This window comes from Crocuta crocuta, unplaced genomic scaffold, assembly GCF_008692635.1.
Source record: "Crocuta crocuta isolate KB4526 unplaced genomic scaffold, BGI_CrCroc_1.0 scaffold149, whole genome shotgun sequence".
Lineage (NCBI taxonomy): Eukaryota > Metazoa > Chordata > Mammalia > Carnivora > Hyaenidae > Crocuta > Crocuta crocuta.
The window spans coordinates 10,066,708-10,086,328 of record NW_027551561.1 but is presented as its reverse complement, the minus strand read 5'-3'; the positions used below and the strand labels follow the sequence as shown (position 1 = coordinate 10,086,328).

The window sequence follows — 19,621 nt, the reverse complement described above, 5'->3', positions numbered from 1 at the left end:
GTTTCAGTAGATAGGTCTGTCACCACTCTGATAGGTTTCCCTTTATATGTTAGGGCCCTTTTCTCCCTAGCTGCTTTCAAAATTCTCTCTTTGTCCTTGTATTTTGCCATTTTTACTATGATATGCCGTGCAGAAGATCGATTCAAATTATGTCTGAGGGGAGTCCTCTGAGCCTCTTGTATTTCAACATTTATTTCCTTCCTCAGGTTGGGGAAGTTCTCTTCTATAATGTGTTCCAGGACTCCTTCAGCACCTTTATCTCTCTCTTCGTCTTCTGGGCTTCCTATGATACAGATATTGTTGCATTTGACCGTGTTGCTGAGCTCTCGAACTTTTCTTTCATGTTCCTGGATCAGTTTGTCTCTTTTTTTGTCAGCTTCTTGTTTTTCTATAATGGTGTCTTCTAAATCACTTATTCTCCTTTCTGCCTCTTCAATCCGTGTTTTGGAGGCCTCTAATTTATTATGTATCTCATTTATCGCATTTTTAAATTCTTCATGCCTATTTTTATTTTCCATTCTGTCTGTAGGCCGAGTTTCTTTGATGTCCCCTATGGTTTTTTCAAGCCCTGCTATTAATTTTACCATTATTATTCTAAAATCTTGTTCAGTTATGCTGCTTATATCTGTTTTGAGCAGTTCATTAGCTGTCATTTCTTCTTGGAGTTTCTTTGGAGGAGAGCTCTTTCGTTTCATCATATTAGTTACCTTTCTGGCTCTTGTTAGTTTTGAAGACTTGTTATGCTCTCTGCACCTATGAGCGCTGCTGTATCCAAGAAGACTCTTTGACTGTCCAGGGCCTATAATTTCAGAGAGTGTTTTGTGAATGCTATCTCTTGGTCTCTCTTTTTGGGACCTTGGTTATTTTATTTTCCTACTCGTAGTGATATTTGGGACTCTCCATTTTGTGTACTCTGGCTTGTTTCTTGAGGTAGCCCTGCAGAAGAAAACAGACAGACAAACACACAGGGAGCAGGAGCACACAGAAGCACAGACTAATTCAACTAACATGCATACTGAGAGGGAAAATGAAAAAGTTAAGAGAAAACGTGGAGGAGGGAGGACGAATAATATAGAGTATAATATACATAAAAGGGTCAAATAGGAGAAAAGAAAAGGAAAAAAGAAGAAAACCGATGGACAAAGAACGGTTTAAAGCATATAACCAGATTTCCCAGCTACAGTTAAATAGCCATGTGTATGCAATGCTGATTGAAGAGCATAGAGAAAGAGAGAGAAGACAGGGCAGGGATGAGGCAAAATTGGAAATACAATGCAGAGGCAGAAGGGATAAGAAGCTTATTTCAAAGAGCTAAAGGGTGGAATATGGTTGGATAGGTGAGAGAAGGATGCTGGTGTTATCCAGAGAAACTATATAGTCTAATTACTCCTGAGAGAAAGAGATGAAAATGTCGGTAGGTGTAGAATTTACATCTACAGAATGGACTAAATGTGATTGTTTAAGCACGCCAGTGACCAGAGTTAATCAGGTCAGTGTTCTGGGGAAAAAAGAAAGGAAAGAAAAAGAGAGAGAGAAAAAAAACAAGAGAAACAAAAAGGGAGGAGGGCAGCTCTCAAGCAGGGATGGGCGTGGTGTGATCCAATGCGTCAGGCGGGATTTCTGCCTTGACGGTTGTGGGGAGGAGAGTGGCGGTGCTCCAGTCCCTTCTTGAACCAAGCGCTGCACCTCGCTTTTTTGGGCGTGTAAACTCCTCGTACTGGAGGCACAGCGAAAGTTGGTTGCGTTCTTCAACCCAAGCCAGTCCCAGTCTCCAAATCCCAGTCCGAGCACCCCGCTGAAATTGCCTTAGATACAACTTCCCAGACAACCCCCTCGGGGCAATTCCAGGCCTCCCGCCTAGCTCTGGAGGTGGAGTCAGAATTGCTGCTTCCTTCTCTGGGTCGGGCTGGTGAGCATGGGCGGGGGCTTGCCTGCCGGGTGCTCGGAGCCCGCTGGAGTGAGGAAAACCAGGTCCCTCTATGTCTCGTCACCCTAAACACGAACTCGCGGGCAAATCTCCCAGTTTTTAGCTCTTTGCCTTCCCTCTAGAGTTCTAGCCAGCCAAGAGCGCGGAAGCCCGGTGCCCGTGTGTGGCTCTTCCAGGGGCCCAAGCCAGCCGGGAGGACAATGGCAGCAGGCGCGCCGCTACTCTAGAAGTCCAGCCAGCCAGGAGGAAGCACAAAGAAGCTGTCCGAGAGCTCAGCCCCTCCGGGACCAGTTGGCGCGAGGGGACCTGGTGTGCAGGTATTTGGCAAGCACGGTCTTTTTATGCCTGAGCGGAGGTTTTTCCCCGAGTGGAGGTTTCTCAGTTTCAGACTCTCTCTTTTCCCCGTCTCACTCCCCGCAGAGGGGGATCGCCTCCGACCCTGGAGTCGCCGATCCCAGCCCGATTTTATCTTCCCCAGTTCGCACTCACGTTAGAAGGCTTTCTCAGTGGATTCTGGTCCTTTTCTCCCAATCTCTCGGGTTTCGTAAGGTTTCCGATGGCTTCAGACCTTTACCGTGTGAGGTATGGGCGCGAGTGCAAGTAAGGAGCTTCCTACTTCTCTGCCATCTTGCTGTCTCCCAAGTCTGTGTTCTTAACCACTATGCAGTGGAAAATCCTGGGGACCCCAACTGAGCTGTCTCTGAAAGTGTCCTGGCTTTTCTACATAACCTCTAGTCTTTGCTCTTTCTGGGCTCGGGTGGATCCCTTTAGGACCTTCTCCTGGTTTCTGACTTTTGTTGCAGAGAAGGTTGATGGTTACCTAGAAAATACTGTGTTCAGGGATGGCCAGTAGACTTCACTGATGAGGGGTGGGCCAAAGTTCTGTGCTGCAAAATATTCTGAGGTTGTGTCCACACACCTCAGAAGAAGTGCTGTGACTAATATGTGTAGCTCACATGCTATGTATTGCCTTCTTTAGATTAGTCTAAACTGAGGAGGAATTCAGGCTCAGGAAGGGGTCAGGGACTTGCTTATATTTGTAGGATGACCAGGATGTAAAACAGATCTGCCTCTGCAGACTCAGTCCAGTGGCCTTTCCCATGTTTGGCTTGGGTGCCATTTTGGTTACTCTTGTAGTTAGAAAGCTGTTTACATCTTATTTCCTTTCCTGGACTCATCAGGGCAGGGAACATCTGTTACTTTGTCCATTCATAAAGAGCCTAGCACCATTTGTAAATACATGTTTTAGAAGAACCATGAATAAAGTACTTGAGCTGGTCTAAGTATGTACATCTCATAGGAAATGGCTGAATTCTCATGGTGAGGTGCCAAGACAGCCATTTGTTAGACAGTTTCTTTATTTGTTATTATCAATAGCAATACTATTTAAACTCTTCAAATCAAATCAAAATTGTCTTCAGGAACAATCTAAGGAAATACGTTGTTTCTGAGGAGAATATGAGTTGGAAGGAAACAGCATTTACTTTGTTTTCATGGCTACTTAGCCCACTTGCCAAGTTGTTGCTGGGAGTCTTACAGGAAATCCCTTTATTTTTAAAGCAGTTATTAAGTTCCTACCTACATTACTCTCTATATATTAATTGCTGTAATAAACAACCCCTAAATCTCAGGGGATTAATTAAATGAGGTTTATTTCTTGATCATCACAGTCCAACGTGTGTGAACAGTGGGATGAGGGTGTGTGTGTTGGACAAAGCAGTTTCTATTTATGCACGTATTCAGGGACTAAGGCTTCTACCTATGACTTCTCCCAGTTTCAACAAAAGGTCTCCAATTTTGCCACCATAGTGGAAAGGCAGAAGAGAATTGGGAGATTTTTATGCACCAGTTGTGGGAATAATATAAATGACTTTCACTTATACCCCATGGCCAGAATGAAGTCACCTGGCTCCAATTTAATGACAAAAGTATGGAAAACATATATCATCTGTGTGTTGAGGAGGACAGTGGAATGGGTTTCATGACTGCATCACTTCCTTGCCACAATATCAAATGCCAGGTACTGGGCTATACCTGGAGGATGGGAATGAAGATGACCCTTACCTCAGAGGAGTCATAACTTAAAAGAGGGATTCAAAAAAGTAAATGAAAATTGGGGCACCTGAGTGGATCAGTCGTTTGAGCATCCGACTTCAGCTCAGGTCATGATCTCACGGCTCATGGGTTCGAGCCTCACATCAGGCTCTTTGCTGAATGCTTGCTCAGAGTCTGGAGACTGTTTCGGATTCTGTGTCTCCTCTGTCTGCCCCTCCCCTGCTCATGGTCTGTATTACTCTGTCTCTCAAAAATAAATAAATGTAAAAAAAAAGTAAATGAAAATTGAAATACAGCAGGATGAATGGAACTTGGTAGCAACATAGAGACCCTAAATGTTTTGTTGCCCACTGGTAAGTATGTGGTACTTGTTTAAAAAATATTAAAAATGTTTCCCAAAGCAAGACATATGCATTGATTTTTTAAAAATCAAATGATACAAAAAGGATGTGTGTGAACATAAATTCTCCGAGTTCTTGCTTATTTGAAGAAGTCATTACTCATCCTACATACTTGATTAATATTTTTTCTGTGTATAAAATTCTGCATTGAGAGTATGAGGATTTTTTGTGGAGTTGAACTTTATTTGTGGTGATCTGTTTTTTTTCTCTCTCTAGATTTTAAGTTAACAGTCTTTTTACTGGGAAAAAAAAAAGACTAGCATTTATCATTTGGAATGGATATGAATTGTACTTTCTTGAACAGCAATGCTGATGGTTGTGCTGAAGCCCATAGTCACAGCCCACTTTGCTGGCTCAAGTCATGGTTCAGAAGATTTCAAAATCAGAGTCCAAAGAAACTCCCCTGGTAAAGGTTTCTTTTAAAAATTTGTGTGGATGGTGACAGCCTGACACCCATTTTGCTCTAGTACAACATGGACAATGCTAAATCAACATATGCAGCATGCCACCAGGATGTGTTTCATCGCCACCATGGGTTAGGGCACATGGAAGTACCAGACAGTTTATCCTTCACCCATCTTTATGCACAGCATCCTGAGGTAAACCAATTTAAAATTTTTGTTTTGGGGCGCCTGGGTGGCTCAGTCGGTTAAGCATCCGACTTCGGCTCAGGTCAGGATCTCACAGTTGGTGGGTTCGAGCCCCGCTTCAGGCTCTGTGCTGACAACTAGATCAGAGCCTGGAACCTGCTTCAGATTCTGTGTCTCCCTCTCTCTCTGACCCTCCCCTCTCACGCTGTCTCCCTCTCTCTCTCTCTCAGAAATAAATAAAACACTAAAAATAAAAATAAAATAAAATGTTTGTTTTCAGTGAACCAGCTATGACAATTTATACTAACATATTGAACTAGAACCTATTTGAATATATTTATAATTTTTCCTTCCTTTCTTCCTCCTTTCCTCCCTCCATTCATTCATTCGTTCGTTTGTTCGTTCCTTCCTTTAACTTAGGCTTCATGTCCAGCATGGATCCCAGTGCAAGGCTTGAACTCACAGCCCTAAGATCAAGACCTGAGCTGAGATCAAGAGTTGGATGCTTAATTGACTGAGCCACCCAGGCACCCCCATTTTTCGGGGTTTTTTTGTTTGTTTGTTTTTATTTTTATTTATTTCTAGGATAGAGAGAGACAACGTGAGAAGGGGAGGGTCAGAGAGAGAGGGAGTCACAGACTCTGAAACAGGCTCCAGGCTCTGAGCTGGCAGTCAGCACAGAGCCCGACGCGGGGCTCGAACCCACGAACTGCGAGATCACGACCTAAGCGAAAGTCGGATGCTTAACCGACTAAGCCACCCAGGCGCCCCCATTTTTCATTTTTAACACAAATGCCTGACTGTGCTCAGTTGTCAAGCAGCATGTATGAAAAACTGGCCAGCCCAAACAATGTATTAATCATTAGCAAATGGAACTGCAAGGACTCCACTAAGTATTTTCTTATCATTAAGGTAGTACAAGTATTTAGATTGTAAAACTACAATCTTTAAAGGACAGGACCACCAATCAATACATGCAGATTTTGTATGTGTGGACAGAAGATACCTTTGACATTTAATTTTGCTGTATAGAAACAGAACGAATAAATGAACTTTGTTTTTTGGCAAGAGTTAAAGTAAAAGATTCATTTTNCGAACCCACAAACTGTAAGATCATGACCTGAGCCGAAGTCGGACGCTTAACTGACTGAGCCATCCAGGCGCTCCTATTTATATATTTTTAAAAATGTTTATTTTTGAAAGAGAGAGAGAGAAAGTAGTGGAGGGGCAGAGGGGCGCCTGGGTGGCTCAGTCGGTTGGGCATCCGACTTCGGCTTGGGTCATGATCTCATGGTTCGTGGGTTCAAGCCCCGCATTGGGCTCTGTGCGGACAGCTAGCTCAGAGCCTGGAGTCTGCTTCTGATTCTGTGTCTCCCTCTCTCTCTGACCCTCCCCTGCTCACACTGTCTCTCTCAAAAAAATAAACAGAACATTAAAAAAAAAAAAGTAGTGGAGGGGCAGAGAGAGAGGGGGACAGAGGATCAGATACTGGGCTGAAAGCAGAGTCCCGTGTAGGGCTTGAACCCATGAACCATGAGATCATGACCTAAGATGAAGTTGGATGCTTAACCAACAGAGCCACCCAGGTGCCCCTTTTTATTTTTTTATTTTATAGAGGGAGTGGAAGTGGGGGGAGAGGGGCAGAGGGAGATAATCTTAAGCAGGCTCCATGCTTAGCATAGAGCCTGACTCAGGGCTCAATCCCACAACTCTGGGATCATGACCTGAGCCAAAATCAAGAGTCAGACACACAATCAACTGAGCTGACCGGGCGCCCCTGTACGAATTCTTCATAATAGCTTGTTAATCTCCATCAGTATCTGCTTCTTTGATCATTTCACTGACTTCTTCATCTGTTAGTGTTTCTCCTGTTTGTCATGACATGACATAGCTCTGCCACACTAATGTAACCATTGCCGTCCTTGTCAAAGTCTTGGAATGCCTCATGAATTTCTTCTTCACTGTCTATATCTTTCATTTTTCTAACCATCATGGTAAAAAATTCTGGGAATTCAATGGTGCTTTTTTTTTTTTAATGTTTTATTTATTTCTAGGAGAGAGAGAGAGACAGCATGAGCAGGGGAGGGTCAGAGAGAGAGGGAGCCACAGACTGAAACAGGCTCCAGGCTCCGAGCTGGCAGTCAGCACAGGGCCCGACGCGGGGCTCGAACCCACGAACTGCGAGATCATGACCTAAGCGAAAGTCGGACGCTTAACCGACTAAGCCACTCAGGCGCCCCGTCAATGGTGTTGTTATCGTCAGCATCCATCTTGTTGATCATGTCCTGCAACTCGGCTTCTGATGAGCTCTGACCCAAAGATTTCCTGAAGTTCTAAGTTCCTTTGTTGTGATGGTACCATCACCTTCTTTGTCAAATAGGGAGAAAGCTTCCTTGAACTCAGCAATCTGCTCTTTGATCAGCTGATCAGCCATGGTGAGAGCAAAAAGTAGAAGAGCAAAGGAAGCCAGAGCTGCTGCCCCAGCGCAGTGGCTGTGACAGTGGGGAAGGCCCCGCTGCTGCTGCTGCTGCTGCTTCTGCTGCTGTGACGTGATGTGCACTCAACACTGAGTAAACCTGCTGTGCCTGTGAGGCTGCCAACCCCACTGCCCCTCTCTCTAAAAGTTTTAGGATTTCTTATTTATCCTTTCCTTTCCTTTCCTTTCCTTTCCTTTCCTTTCCTTTCCTTTCCTTTCCTCTTACTTTTGGGCACAAGAAGATGATCCAGGCTTATCTTATACTTTGCTCTCACTCTAGGAATCTGCCATTTCTCCAATGAGTCCTGGTTCCAGTTAGTGAAGGATGGTTTTGAGAAACCAGGATCTGGTTGCTTATGGTGCTCATTGCTATGGGAAGGGCATTGCTTTTAGGTCTGAGATCTTAGTGGACAGAACTAGGAAATCTATTGAAATGAATATGTGTAAATGTGTGTATAAACTTGTATCTATTTCTATTATATAAATTTCACACATTTATAGCAATTTCTACATCATTGGTCTAGCTAAATTGCTGGGAGCCGCACCGGCCTCTCTGGATGGCAGTCACAGCAAGGAAATGGCAATGTTTGCACAGCTTCTGCCATGAGAAATGAAGACTAATATCTCCTTCTGCTACTATTGGCTCATGTTGGAAATGAGCCTGCTGGTATTGACCAGGCCTCACAATATTCCTTATCAAACCCATATTCTGAACACAGTTACCTCATAGGAAAAGCATATTCCTGCCTTTACAAAAGAGATTTTAGATAAGAGCTCTGTGGATCATTGTCAAAAGGTTTTTCCTATGGGCCTTGCTGATCCAAGACTTAGATAATAAAGGGGGTTAAGAACACAAGAGTTACTATTGAGCCTGGTCCCATATCAGAAGAGCCTAATTTATAGTTAAAGTACAGATAAGTACAGAACATAACTTACTAATTGGTGATGTATGGCAGTCCCTTCCTCAAGGCCTACATTCCACAAACACCCTCCCTTACACTGGCAACTGGGATGAGGATAGATAAGAGTAGCTAAAACATAAACCCAGGTGCCAAGATGGACACATTTAGGGCCCCCATGAGGACTTCCACACACAAACCAATTCAGAAACATCCTCTTGAGAGCCAGACAGAATGACTCCTAGCTTATCTATATACAACCTAACCTATATGTTATCCTGTCTTTCACTAAGAGCATCCTGTTATTTCCTTGGTTGTAAATTCACCATGACTGGGATAATTCTGCAATTGATATCACAAAAGACCTCTCATTGTAAGAAATTCCTTTTCTCTGACCTCATATGGTTGTTGAACCTTTAAATAAAGACACCAAAACCGACAGGACAGAGATGCCTGCATGGTGATCAGAAAGAATCTCGGGGCTCTCTCATTCTCTTTCGCCGACACCGTCCATCCTTCAGGGACCCCTGGACCTGTCGGAGCCGGCGCGGCCTCCGACACTAAATGAAAAGCCAAAATTTATACCAATACATTCATTTCCAAGTCAACACCACAGGGTTTATTTTAATCTTCCCTTTTTAAGTTTCTCTCCCTACTTTAGTAGTGAGAAATCTGACTCCCATTAACCTCAATATGTTTACCTCTTTGCACTGTCCCTTGTATGTAACAAATTTTCTGGCCAAACTGGTCCTAGTCACACTGGCCTGAACCATGTGGGTCATGCCTTCTGCCTCTGCCCTAGCTGAGTCCTCAGGTAAGCCCCTGGTTCACACTAAGAGAATGAATATATGAAGAAAAAAAAGAGAGAGAGAAAAGGGAAAGAGCTATATATTACTTTTAAAATTTACACCATGGCTCTAAAAGTAAAATAGTAAAAATATGGATGTTCCTATTTGCTATTTTATGACTTAAGGATTTCTGTGCAGCTCTATTCAATTTTTTCAACTTTTAAGCACATTTTTTCCTAGCTATTATGCAAACTCTAAAGGTTTTTACTTTTAAAAATTGGCTGTCAGGCTTTTTTAGACATGTTTAAACTTTGCCCAGTTGTACATCTCTTTTTTAAAAAAAATTTTTAATGTCTATCTATATTTTAGAGAGACAGAGTATGAGCAGGGAAGGGACAGAGAGAGAGGGAGACACAGAATCCAAAGCAGGCTCCAGGCTCTGAGCTGTCAGCATAGAGCCGGACGCGGGGCTTGATCTCATGGACTGCAAGATCATGACCTGAGCTGAAGTCAGATGCTTAACTGACTGAGCCACCCAGGTGCCCCTATTTCTTTTATAATTAGACACCTCTGGTGAGCTTCATCATAAAAAAAATAATAATCACATATCAACATGAGAACTGGTCCATTTTGTTATTCATTCTTTTTTTTCTTAAGTTTATTTATTTATTTTGAGAAGGAGAGAGAGGCAGATAGGGAGGGAGAAAGAATTCCAGGCAGGCTCTGAGATGTCAGCACAAAGCCTGATGGGGGGCTTCATCTCATGAACCATGAGAAATCAGCATTTCATGGAAATCAACAGTTGGACACTTAACCACTTAACTGACTGAGGTACTCGGGCACCCCTGTTGTTTTGTCTTGAGAAGGCCATAGAGATTTATTTTTTCAATTCTTTGAGATTATTTTTTTTTACTAACAAAACAAGTACTTTTTAGAAAAGTTGCAAACAGTGCTGAAATAATAAAGTCAAAAGTGAGAATTCCTCTTCAAATTTCCATTCCACCCTGTAGCATCAGGATTACCTAGGAACTTGTTAGAAACACTGATGGTGGGTGGCGGGAGGCATTCCATCTTCCTGAATTAGAACTTCTGGGAGTAGGATCCAGGAAACTGTGTTTTAACAAGCCCTCCAAGTGACTATTTTGCATGCTAAAGTTTCAGAAGCCCTGATGTGTTGTATAGCCTTGTAACTGCTGTGCTTCAATATACAGTTGACCCTTGGACAACATGGGTTTGAACTGTGCAGATCCACATACTTGTGGGTTTTTTTTTTAAATAAATACAGTTCAGTATTATTCATGTATTTTCTATTCCTTATGATTTTTTAAAATAACATTTTCTTTCCTCTAGCTTGCTTTATTATAAGAATACAGTATATAATACATATAGCATACAAAATATGTGTGAATCAACGGTTTATGTTCTCAGTCAGGCATCAGGTCAGCAGCAGGCTATTGGTAGTTAAGTTTTGGAGAGTCAGAAGTTATATTTGGGTGTATGACTGCATGGAGGTCGGGGTCTCAAGATCTGCATTGTTCAAAGGGTCAGCCTTTGGGTTGCCCGTGCGGGGCCTGAGGAGGTCTTAGCCCCAGACTGGTTGCCCCCAATATAAACAACCTCATCATTTTAATCCAGCATTTCATAACAACTCAGAGATTTAGTGATGAATTATATATATGATTCTTGCACACAGATGTCGTTTATTCTTATTTTCAATCTCTATATACTGAAATATTTTTGTAGAGCAGGAATCTAGCTCATTTTGTTCTCATGGTTTGCCTGATGACTACTGCAATGTAGAACATAAAGTAGCCACTCAGGCATTGTTTGAATGACAATAAATGTCTGTTTCAGGAGTCCAGAGAAAAGGAGATGGGTGGTGGTCTGACCGGGATAGCAAGGGAAGGTTTTATGGCGATGTCTACACTGAACCTTGCAGGCTGCATTGAGTTTTGCTGGGAAGAGTTGAGAGGAGAGGCATTTGTGGCAGAGGTGCCACGGAAAGCAAGGAAACAAAAAAAAGAACATGCTGCTTTTGAGGAATTATGAAAATAGAGTATGTGAGTTTTATGTAATTGGCAGCCATAATATGCCATTGTCCCCTCCAAGACCTCAAAGGCCAGAATGACCAGATGCTTGGTCAGAAAGGAACATCTCAGTATCTATCCCTCATTTCTGTTCAGCTGTCATTGTCATGACCCAAAGCTTTGACTAAGAGACACCTGGTCCTGTACCATCTGTACTGCTCTGTGGCTCTATGCTTTACATTTCATTCCACTGAGCTAATAACTTGGCCAGATGGAGAACCCGATGACATCACACATGCTTCCCTTGGGTTAGCACAATTTCAATCCAACAATTTTTTGAGATTTTCATTAGGGCTTTACTGAAGCCAAAAATCACTGTTGCCATCATTTAGCCATTGATTTCAGGGCTCAGTGGGCTGGTGTTAACTTAAAGGTGCTGAATCCAAACACAATACAGTGAAGAGCAAAAGGAGAGATCATAAATGGGTCAAAATGTAAGCCAGAACCCTGAGCATCTGTTTGCCTCTTTCACTTCCCCATGTCCCATGGAAACGGCAAAAGAAATATGAAAATTAAAATAAGTTTGTAGTACCAGAGGAAATCGGAAACTGTGACATCAACTGACCATAAGATGAGAAATTTCTGTTCTATATAAAGGACATGTGTTATCTTGATGGCAAAATAAGGAGGCTGAAAAACTTATTTGCTCATATAGGTGAAGGAAATCATTGACATGTTACAAAACATCTCAGCGGCACCCTGGGTAACACAAAGCACAGAGTCACTGGGTGTTGGGAAAAGAAGCTACGACCTTGCGAGTCCCCATTTCAGGACAGCCAGGTGTGGGGATTGCCCCATGATAAAGCTACAAGCACAGTTCTCTAAGTAAAGAAGGATATCTGCTGTGGGAGTCTTCCGGGAAGGACGATGGGTCCAAGAGAGAGCTGGGCAGTGCCCACGACAACCTCTGGTCAAAGACAAGAAAGAAGTCCCACCACTTCAACCCCCTAGAAATGAAGCTCTCTGACAACCTCAGGGAAAGCCTGACCAGTCCCACCCCTCCTTCCTCCTCACCCACATAAACCAAGGCCCCACATCATCAGGAACCAGGGAACTAGGGATTTCCACTTCAGCTGAGAAAAAAGAAAGGCATCTCTGAAGGTGTGAAATTTACCAAGGCACAGGTCCACCAACTAGTCTGCCTACCCTTCTTCCTACAGCTCCTAAAATGGTACCTCAAAGTGAGGTCCTTCCTAGGACCACTTGCATAAGAATCACCTGGAATGTTTGGTTAAGTTGGGCACATCTATGCCTTATCTCTTATTCCCCAGTCATCTTCCATCCACCCCCTACTCCCAAATGATAGAGTGAAAGAAACTTTTCTACACTGTAGTCAAAATAGCTTCAAAGATGAGCTATTTTAGCAGAGAAAGTAAGGTGAGACATAGTGTGAATGTTATTTGATCCATTTAGAGTGATAATAATTCTAAGATTTAATCATTGTCTCGGGGCATAGGGGTGGCTCATTTGGTTAAGCCAAATGCTTAACCAACTCTTGGTTTCAGCTCAGGTCATGATTTCATAGTTCCTGTGTATGAGTCCCGCACTGACAGTGTGGAGCCTGGTTGGGATTCTCTGTCTTCCTCTTTGCCCACCCCTCACCCACTTGCTCTCTCTCTCTCTCTCTCTCTCAGAAAAATAAATAAACTTAAAAAAAATCATTGTCTCAGGTTTCTTCCAATAGTGTTTATTATTATAAAATATATTCGGTTATCAATTAGTTTTTTTATGGCAAATCACCCAAAGAGTAAGCATAGGTTTTAAACTTTTTTGGACTAAAAAATTGTTTTGTTGTTGTTTAGAATTCAGCATTTAGAATTCAGTGTTTTCTTCTGAATTTTGAGACAGTTGACTTAGATATACTAATTACAAATATAAACATATATGCTTTAATGGTTATGAATGTAAAATTGGTATTCACTCCAACGTTAAATGTTTGTCTTAATGTCCTTTACCTTTAAAGAGGAAATCTTTTAGGAAGTTATATCTATTGAGAAAAAACATCCAAAATGTGGAAATAAGACAGAAATGACTGCAGACAGGTCCTCCAATGTCATTTGGAACATTGTCCAAAGGCCCACCCAGGGTTTCTAAATCTGTAAGGGGAATGTCCTCTTGAGTGTTGTTCTACTTACAATTGATGGGACCCCAGACTTTGTGAAATTACATTAACATGCAAATTTTTATGTAGCACAGATGTAGGTGATTTTTGTCTATTAGATAGATAAGATAATCCCTCAAGGTTACAGTTTTATTGTTGTATAGGATATTACTCTGTTTTTCCCTGAGTTAAGATTTCAGATGATCTTTGACTCTGTTTTATGGTTCCCTCATTAAATAGATTAAGTACAATTTGGATACATATTCAATCTATGTTTAAATGAGCATGAATGTTTTTAGCTTTTTAAAAATTCTCTTGGGGGGGGCGCCTGGGTGGCTCAGTCGGTTAAGCGACTGACTTTGGCTCAGGTCATGACCTCACAGTTCGTGGGTTCGAGCCCCACGTCGGGCTCTGTGCTGACAGCTAGCTCAGAGCCTGGAGCCTGTTTCAGATTCTGTGTCTGCCTCTCTCTCTGATCCTCCCCTGCTCACACTGTCTCTCACTCTCTCTCAGAAATAAATAAAACATTTAAAAAATTTTTCAAAGAAAGTTACATTGGATACTCTTTATTAATGTATTGCTTTTTATAATCAGAACAGAAAGAACAGTAATTGTTGCTTCTTAAAAAAATAATTCAGGCCAAGAAAATCCCAGGAGGTAGTTGGGACAAGAGAAGTGGAGATAGGGTTGGTTGACACCTAGTATCCCTTCTCCTCAAGCAAGCTTCCTTTTTCTCAGGTCTGTGTCATTAGGTTCAGCTTCAGGGATCTCATGCAATCCTGAACTCCCAAATCAAAAGGGTTGGCACAGACACGCTGCCCTTTCTTGGTGAGGAAGCTGGGGAGCAAGGCAGAGAAAAATTACAAACTAAGGGGGTTCAGCAAACGGGGTTGAGATGCCCAATCCTCCCTGACCCTGGGATCAGTCCAGCCTCTTCTTTTATTTCTCTGCTGCAGGGGTGCAGGGTACCTCCTTTCTGAGACTCAGCCCTATGACTGCCTTAGTGAGTCATGGGAGTCTCCTCAGGCAGCCTTTCTTCTGTTCTCTCCTTCTGTCTCCAGCCTCCCTCTTCACTGGGGGCATCTCATATCTGATGCCCTGCCTCTTGTGACCTGGCACGATCCAGAGGGTGAGTGGGACTTTTCTAGATACCCCCTCTGTCAGGTCCTCCCTTCCCAAGACATGGCTGGTGAGCTTGGTGCTTACATAACACCTGGCTGGGAGCATCCGCTGCTTGTTATAAAATAATCTTTCATGATTACACATCGGATTTTCCGTGGAGTGTAGTGGGTGCAGCAGTCAGCGGGATGGTGAAAGCCTGCAGCAAGCGGAAAGGGTCATTTAGGGACTGGGTCTCTTTTTGAAGACGACTAAATCCTTTACCCCTTTCCTCCAAAATCCTGGAAAGGGTGAGAAGGCACATAACTCCAAAGGGACATTCTCCTCCTCGGCCAGCACTTGCTTCCCTCTCCTTGGGGCTGAGCTATGTGTCTGGGGGCACCCAGGCAGGGCCACAGCATGGCCATGAACATTTCTGATAGAAGAGGAAGTGTCTGATGCTTGCAGAAGGCATTAGAGAGCACCTGCTGTCCCAGGGGAGCCGACTCTGGAGACGGCTGGGTGGAATAGAGGTCACCTCTAAAGGCCAATCCTGATCTTCCTTGGGAGGTTCACCACCTTCAGGATCTTCCTCCCCTTTCCCTCAACCCCCACACTATAAACGAGGTGTTTTGAAGCCACTGAGCAGATCTGTGCAGCTGCTGCTTTTAAAAATAAACTATACTATAACATATACTTTTACCTTCCAGATGTATTGAGGGTTCATGCGGACGTATTGCCACCACAGGTTCTATTTGAGAAAAACAGACAAAGGGAGAGAAATCACAAAGGCAGCATTGCCTTAGTATCTCCACCGGTCTCAGCCCCATCCCCTGGTAGGGAGGTGACCATGCTGGACCACTAGACATCTGTCTGGGTTCTAGGTCTGCTTGGGGCTCATTGTCTCAGGACGCTGAGATGTTTCAGGAAACTCTTGAAACTGTATGGGAGGTGAAACCATCCTAATGACTTTAAAATACAAAAAGCAAAATGTAAATCCCATATGCATAAATCAGTTGGATAGCTATGTAATGTGATACAGTCCACAATACTTTCCGTACATTTCTGGAACCCACAGGACTCAGGAAACAGAAACATTTTTCATTAACTGATCTGGTGACACAGTGTCACCCAGAGTGAAGTGAGGCTATTTATAATCTTTATTTATCCCATTGGCACAAATATTTGTAGGTATTTGCTGCAGAAATACTATGTTTGATTGACGTACACTTCCCTGGCTCTGCCAAGGATGTTAAGCAATATCCAGGTATGTGCTGCCTTTTAAAAAATGTTATTGTATTGAAAATGTAAAATATACATAGGAAACATTTATAATTTTAAGCATTTTAAAAATTCAGAGGCAATAAGCACATTCACATGTTGTGCAACGATGACCACAATCCATCCACAGAATGGTTTTCAGCTTGCAAAACTCAAACTCCTTGCCTATTGAGCAATAACTCCCATTTTCCCCTTCCCCGAAGCCCCAGGCCACTACTGTTCTTCTGTCCCCAAATGAGTACCTCATTTGAGTGGAATCATACAGTATTTGCCCTTTTGTGACCGGTATATCTCACTTAACATAATGTCTTCAGTGTTCATCCATTTTGTAGCATATGTCAGAATTTCCTTCCCTTTTAAGGCTGAATAATGTTTCATTATATGTATACCCCATTAAAAATAATCTATTCATTTGTTGATGGACACTGGACTGCTCTTACCTTTTGACTGTAATGAATAATGCTGCTATTAGCATGGGTTTACACATATCTCTTCATGTACCTGCTTCCAGTTCTTTCAGGTATAATTTCAGAGTGGAGTTGCTAGATCATATTACATTACTTTTTAATTTATTTTTATTTTTTTTAAGTATTCTTTTTTTTCTTTCAGTTTATTGTCAGGTTGGTTTCCCTATAACACCCAGTGCTCATCCCAACAACTGCCCTCCTCCATGCTCATCACCCCACTTCCCCTCTCCTCCACCCTCATCAGCCCTCAGTTTGTTCTCAGTATTTATTTTTATTTTTAAAGTATTGATTTTGAGAGGGAGAGAGCGTGTGAGCAGAGGAGGTGCAGAGTGAGAAAGAGAATCCCAAGCAGGCCTCACGCTGTTAGTGCAGAGCCCAGCTGGGGGTCCATCTCATGAGCCATGAGATCATGACCTAAGCCAAAACCAACATTCAGACGATCAACCAACTGAGCCACCGAGGTGCCCCTATATTACTTTTTCAAAACTGAAATAATTCTTGCATTCCAAAAGCCATCTAGCCCCAAAGTTTTTGATAAGGGATTGTGGACCTGCATTATGCTAAGGCATAGCTTAGGCAAACCCAGCTAAACTTTAGCTCATTTCTTATATAGTTACATACGAATTCTATTTAAGGAGGCACGCATTGAAGTATGCATGAATTCTATTTAAGGAGGAATACTTAAATATGCCTACTATGAGGTGTGTGGAGTTTGCAAAATAAAATCTTAAGTAGCCTTGTCTTTCCATAGCAGCCTTCTAACTAGCTCATACCCTCATTCTACCACTTAATAGTTGTGTAATCTTGAGCAAGTTTCCTATGCTTCAGTTTTCTTAATTGTAAAATGCAAATAATAATATATGCAAAACTATATAAGTTGCCGATAGTCTACCCCACAAGGTTGTTAGGAGGATCTAATGTCTAATCTAAGTCCATAAGACACTTAGAACAGTGCCTGCTTGCAAATAGGAAGCAGTAGATATTTATTTGTTAAATACATAGAATGGTTGGGTGGATTTCAGTAAAATCACTTTACTGGTTTATCTCATTTCCTCTCCAAAACAATAGTTTTACACTATATGGTGTGTAATCATTCTAACATTGCAGAATTCTATGCTTCTTTCTACAGATTTACAATTTTGCTACAGTTCTATTGATTTAGCACTTAACAGTTCTAGTTTAGCTAAGAGAAGGTATCAAATAATTCTGGTCTTGAAAAGGGAGAAAATTATTTCTATGAAGGGGATCAGTCATTTGTACAGAAACCAAAGGCTGTAGAGGGAGGTCCACACCCCATTGCTGCTTTTAAGCAAGTGGCAAATCCATATCTGTGTCTGGGACAGGGAGCAGTCACAGTAGGACAAAGGTGTCCCTTTGTGTCTCCTTGCAAGATTGCGAGTTACCATGGACCTTGTAACCAGTGAGAAGGCTCACCGAACTCACCATGAAGGATCTGGACCTGGGCTCCAAGGGCAGTAGCAAGAACGAGGAAGGGGAGGGCAGCTGCAAAGACCTTCATCTTCCAGGTGGCAGGCGGACTAGTCTGGGGACTCCTGGCACTGTGCTCTCTGACTCCCTGGTTCTTGTATTTATAAGAGAGGAGGATCAGGAAGTCACAAGGCAGAGGTTCAGAACGCTGTTCTTTGGCTATACAATAGACAACATGCTATTTCTGAAAAAGGGAACAGGGCTGAGAATGCAACAGGAAGTAGAGGGCAAAGGTGCCTTCATGCTTTCCCAACTGCCCAGTGTATACAGGCACAGAGAGTGACTATTTCATGAAGAACCCTTCCTGCAGGAGATTCATTTCATCCTTGATGTTGGAGTGTTTTCCTTAGGAGTTAAGCATCTTCAAGTGCACAAATAGCTGGTAAACTGGTCATGTGATTCCTCACACAGAATCCTGATCCTTGACCCTTCTCTTCATTTCACACCCCATATCCAATACATTAATAAATACTGTTGGCTCTACCTTCAAAAAGATATCCAGAATCTCATTATTCCTTAGCATCTCCGCTCTCTCCACCTGGTCCAGTCCACTTTTGTCTCTCACCAGGGTTCTTGAAAAAGTTTCTAACTTGTCTCCTTAATGCCTTTGTGCCTTCAGGTCATTCTCAACAATGCAGTTGTAGTGATTGTGTTAAAATATCAATCAACTGTGGTCAATCCCGTTCAAAACCCTCCAATGGCTTTTTAAAAAAAAAAAAAGTTTATTTTTGAGAGGGAGAGAAAGAGAGAGAGAGAAAAGAGGGGCAAGAGTGAGAGGGAGACAGAATCATAAACAGACTCCTCATTGTCAGTGCAGAGCCCAATGCGAGGGTCAAACCCACAAACCATGAGATCATGACCTGAGCCCAAAGTAAGAGTCAGACACTTAACTGACTAAGCCACCCAGGTGCCTCTATTTTTTAAGAGTTTATTTTTATTTACTTTTAATGTTTATTTTTGAGAGAGAAAGAGAGCCTCTAATGGCTTTTTAATCCCATGCAGTGTAAACTCCAATCCTTGTAATAATCTGCAAACTCCTGCGTGATGTGTAGTTTGTAGTCGTGACCCCGTGTGAGAAGTGAGATGATTCATATTCAGAAATACCATATAAAAGCTGTGTTGTCTAGTTACCAATAGGTTTACAAGCTTCTGGAAATATGTATGAACCCTGCCCCCCCCCTCCCAACAATGGAGTCCCAAACCCCTGGACACTTCACTTCCTAGTTCTTCTTCCCCTCTCCATTTCATGGGCTTATTTTTGCAAGCTTTGCAATGAGTATGTGTGAAAGAACTGAAGTCTCTGTGTCACCTCAAGGAATGTGCCTTTGTTCCAATCAGACTACCTTTTGGCTTCACGTGGGCATAGGTGACTTCCGGGTAAGGCCGTGACCTCTGTATACTCAGCCAATGAGAAACTAGGGGAGGGACTTACACGCTAGGGGATAAATTGTCTGCTGTAACTGCCTTGAGTGTCCCTGTCCATCAGATACCTGTTCTTGCAAGAACGTTGATTAAAGTCTCGCTTCAGTGTGCTCTGAGTCTCTGCATCCCTCCTTTGATCAAGTCAGTGGGCTTATTTCCCACATCCAGGCAGCACCAGGGTTGGCACGTGTGTGTTGACTCTTTTGGATGATGAAACTGAGGGGTGAGAAGCAGAGGATTAGGAATGAAACTTCCCTTCAGCTATCCTCCTTATGGAATCCTGTAAACTTCTAGATTAGGGCCAGTCTCCTTTCTGAAGGATTGTGCTCTATTCTCCAGAACCCCAGGCAATGTCTTCCTCATTGATTCGTGTGCCCCTCTACGGACTCCCCTCTTCATCTTCTCCCTCCCAGACTCAGGCCCTCTCTACCCACTGGGATAGTCACCCACACCCATCTCCCTGCGGGTCCAGCCAGGACAGAAGGCCCCAGCCTCTTCCTGTGTCTGTACAACTGGCAGGTGTTCAAAATTCTATGGTTCC

General features: G+C 42.8%; 1 protein-coding gene and 1 pseudogene across 1 annotated transcript; both read right to left on the bottom strand.

The window, feature by feature from the left end:
• Positions 1-6,776: 6,776 nt before the first annotated feature.
• On the bottom strand, positions 6,777-7,407 carry LOC144219675 (calmodulin-alpha-like; annotated as a pseudogene).
• A 6,467-nt stretch (positions 7,408-13,874) lies between these two features.
• CCL15 (C-C motif chemokine ligand 15) lies at positions 13,875-17,790 on the bottom strand. Its single transcript, XM_077749689.1, has 4 exons — positions 17,614-17,790; positions 15,126-15,173; positions 14,531-14,642; positions 13,875-14,161 (listed from the first exon to the last, which is right to left on the bottom strand). The coding sequence occupies exons 1-4, from the start codon at positions 17,687-17,689 to the stop codon at positions 14,059-14,061; spliced, it is 339 nt and encodes a 112-aa protein (XP_077605815.1). The 5' UTR covers positions 17,690-17,790; the 3' UTR covers positions 13,875-14,058.
• Between the last annotated feature and the right edge of the window lie 1,831 nt (positions 17,791-19,621).

Coding starts and splice junctions, on each gene's coding strand:
- CCL15 (XM_077749689.1), bottom strand. CDS start 17,689: ATGAAGGTCTTTGCAGCTGCCCTCCCCTTCCTCGTTCTTGCTACTGCC. Junction 15,174..17,613: donor CCAGGTCCAGATCCTTCATG/GTGAGTTCGGTG, acceptor TTTCTCAAATAG/AACCTGTGGTGGCAATACGT. Junction 14,162..14,530: donor TGCTCCCAGCCAGGTGTTAT/GTAAGCACCAAG, acceptor CTTGCTCCCCAG/CTTCCTCACCAAGAAAGGGC.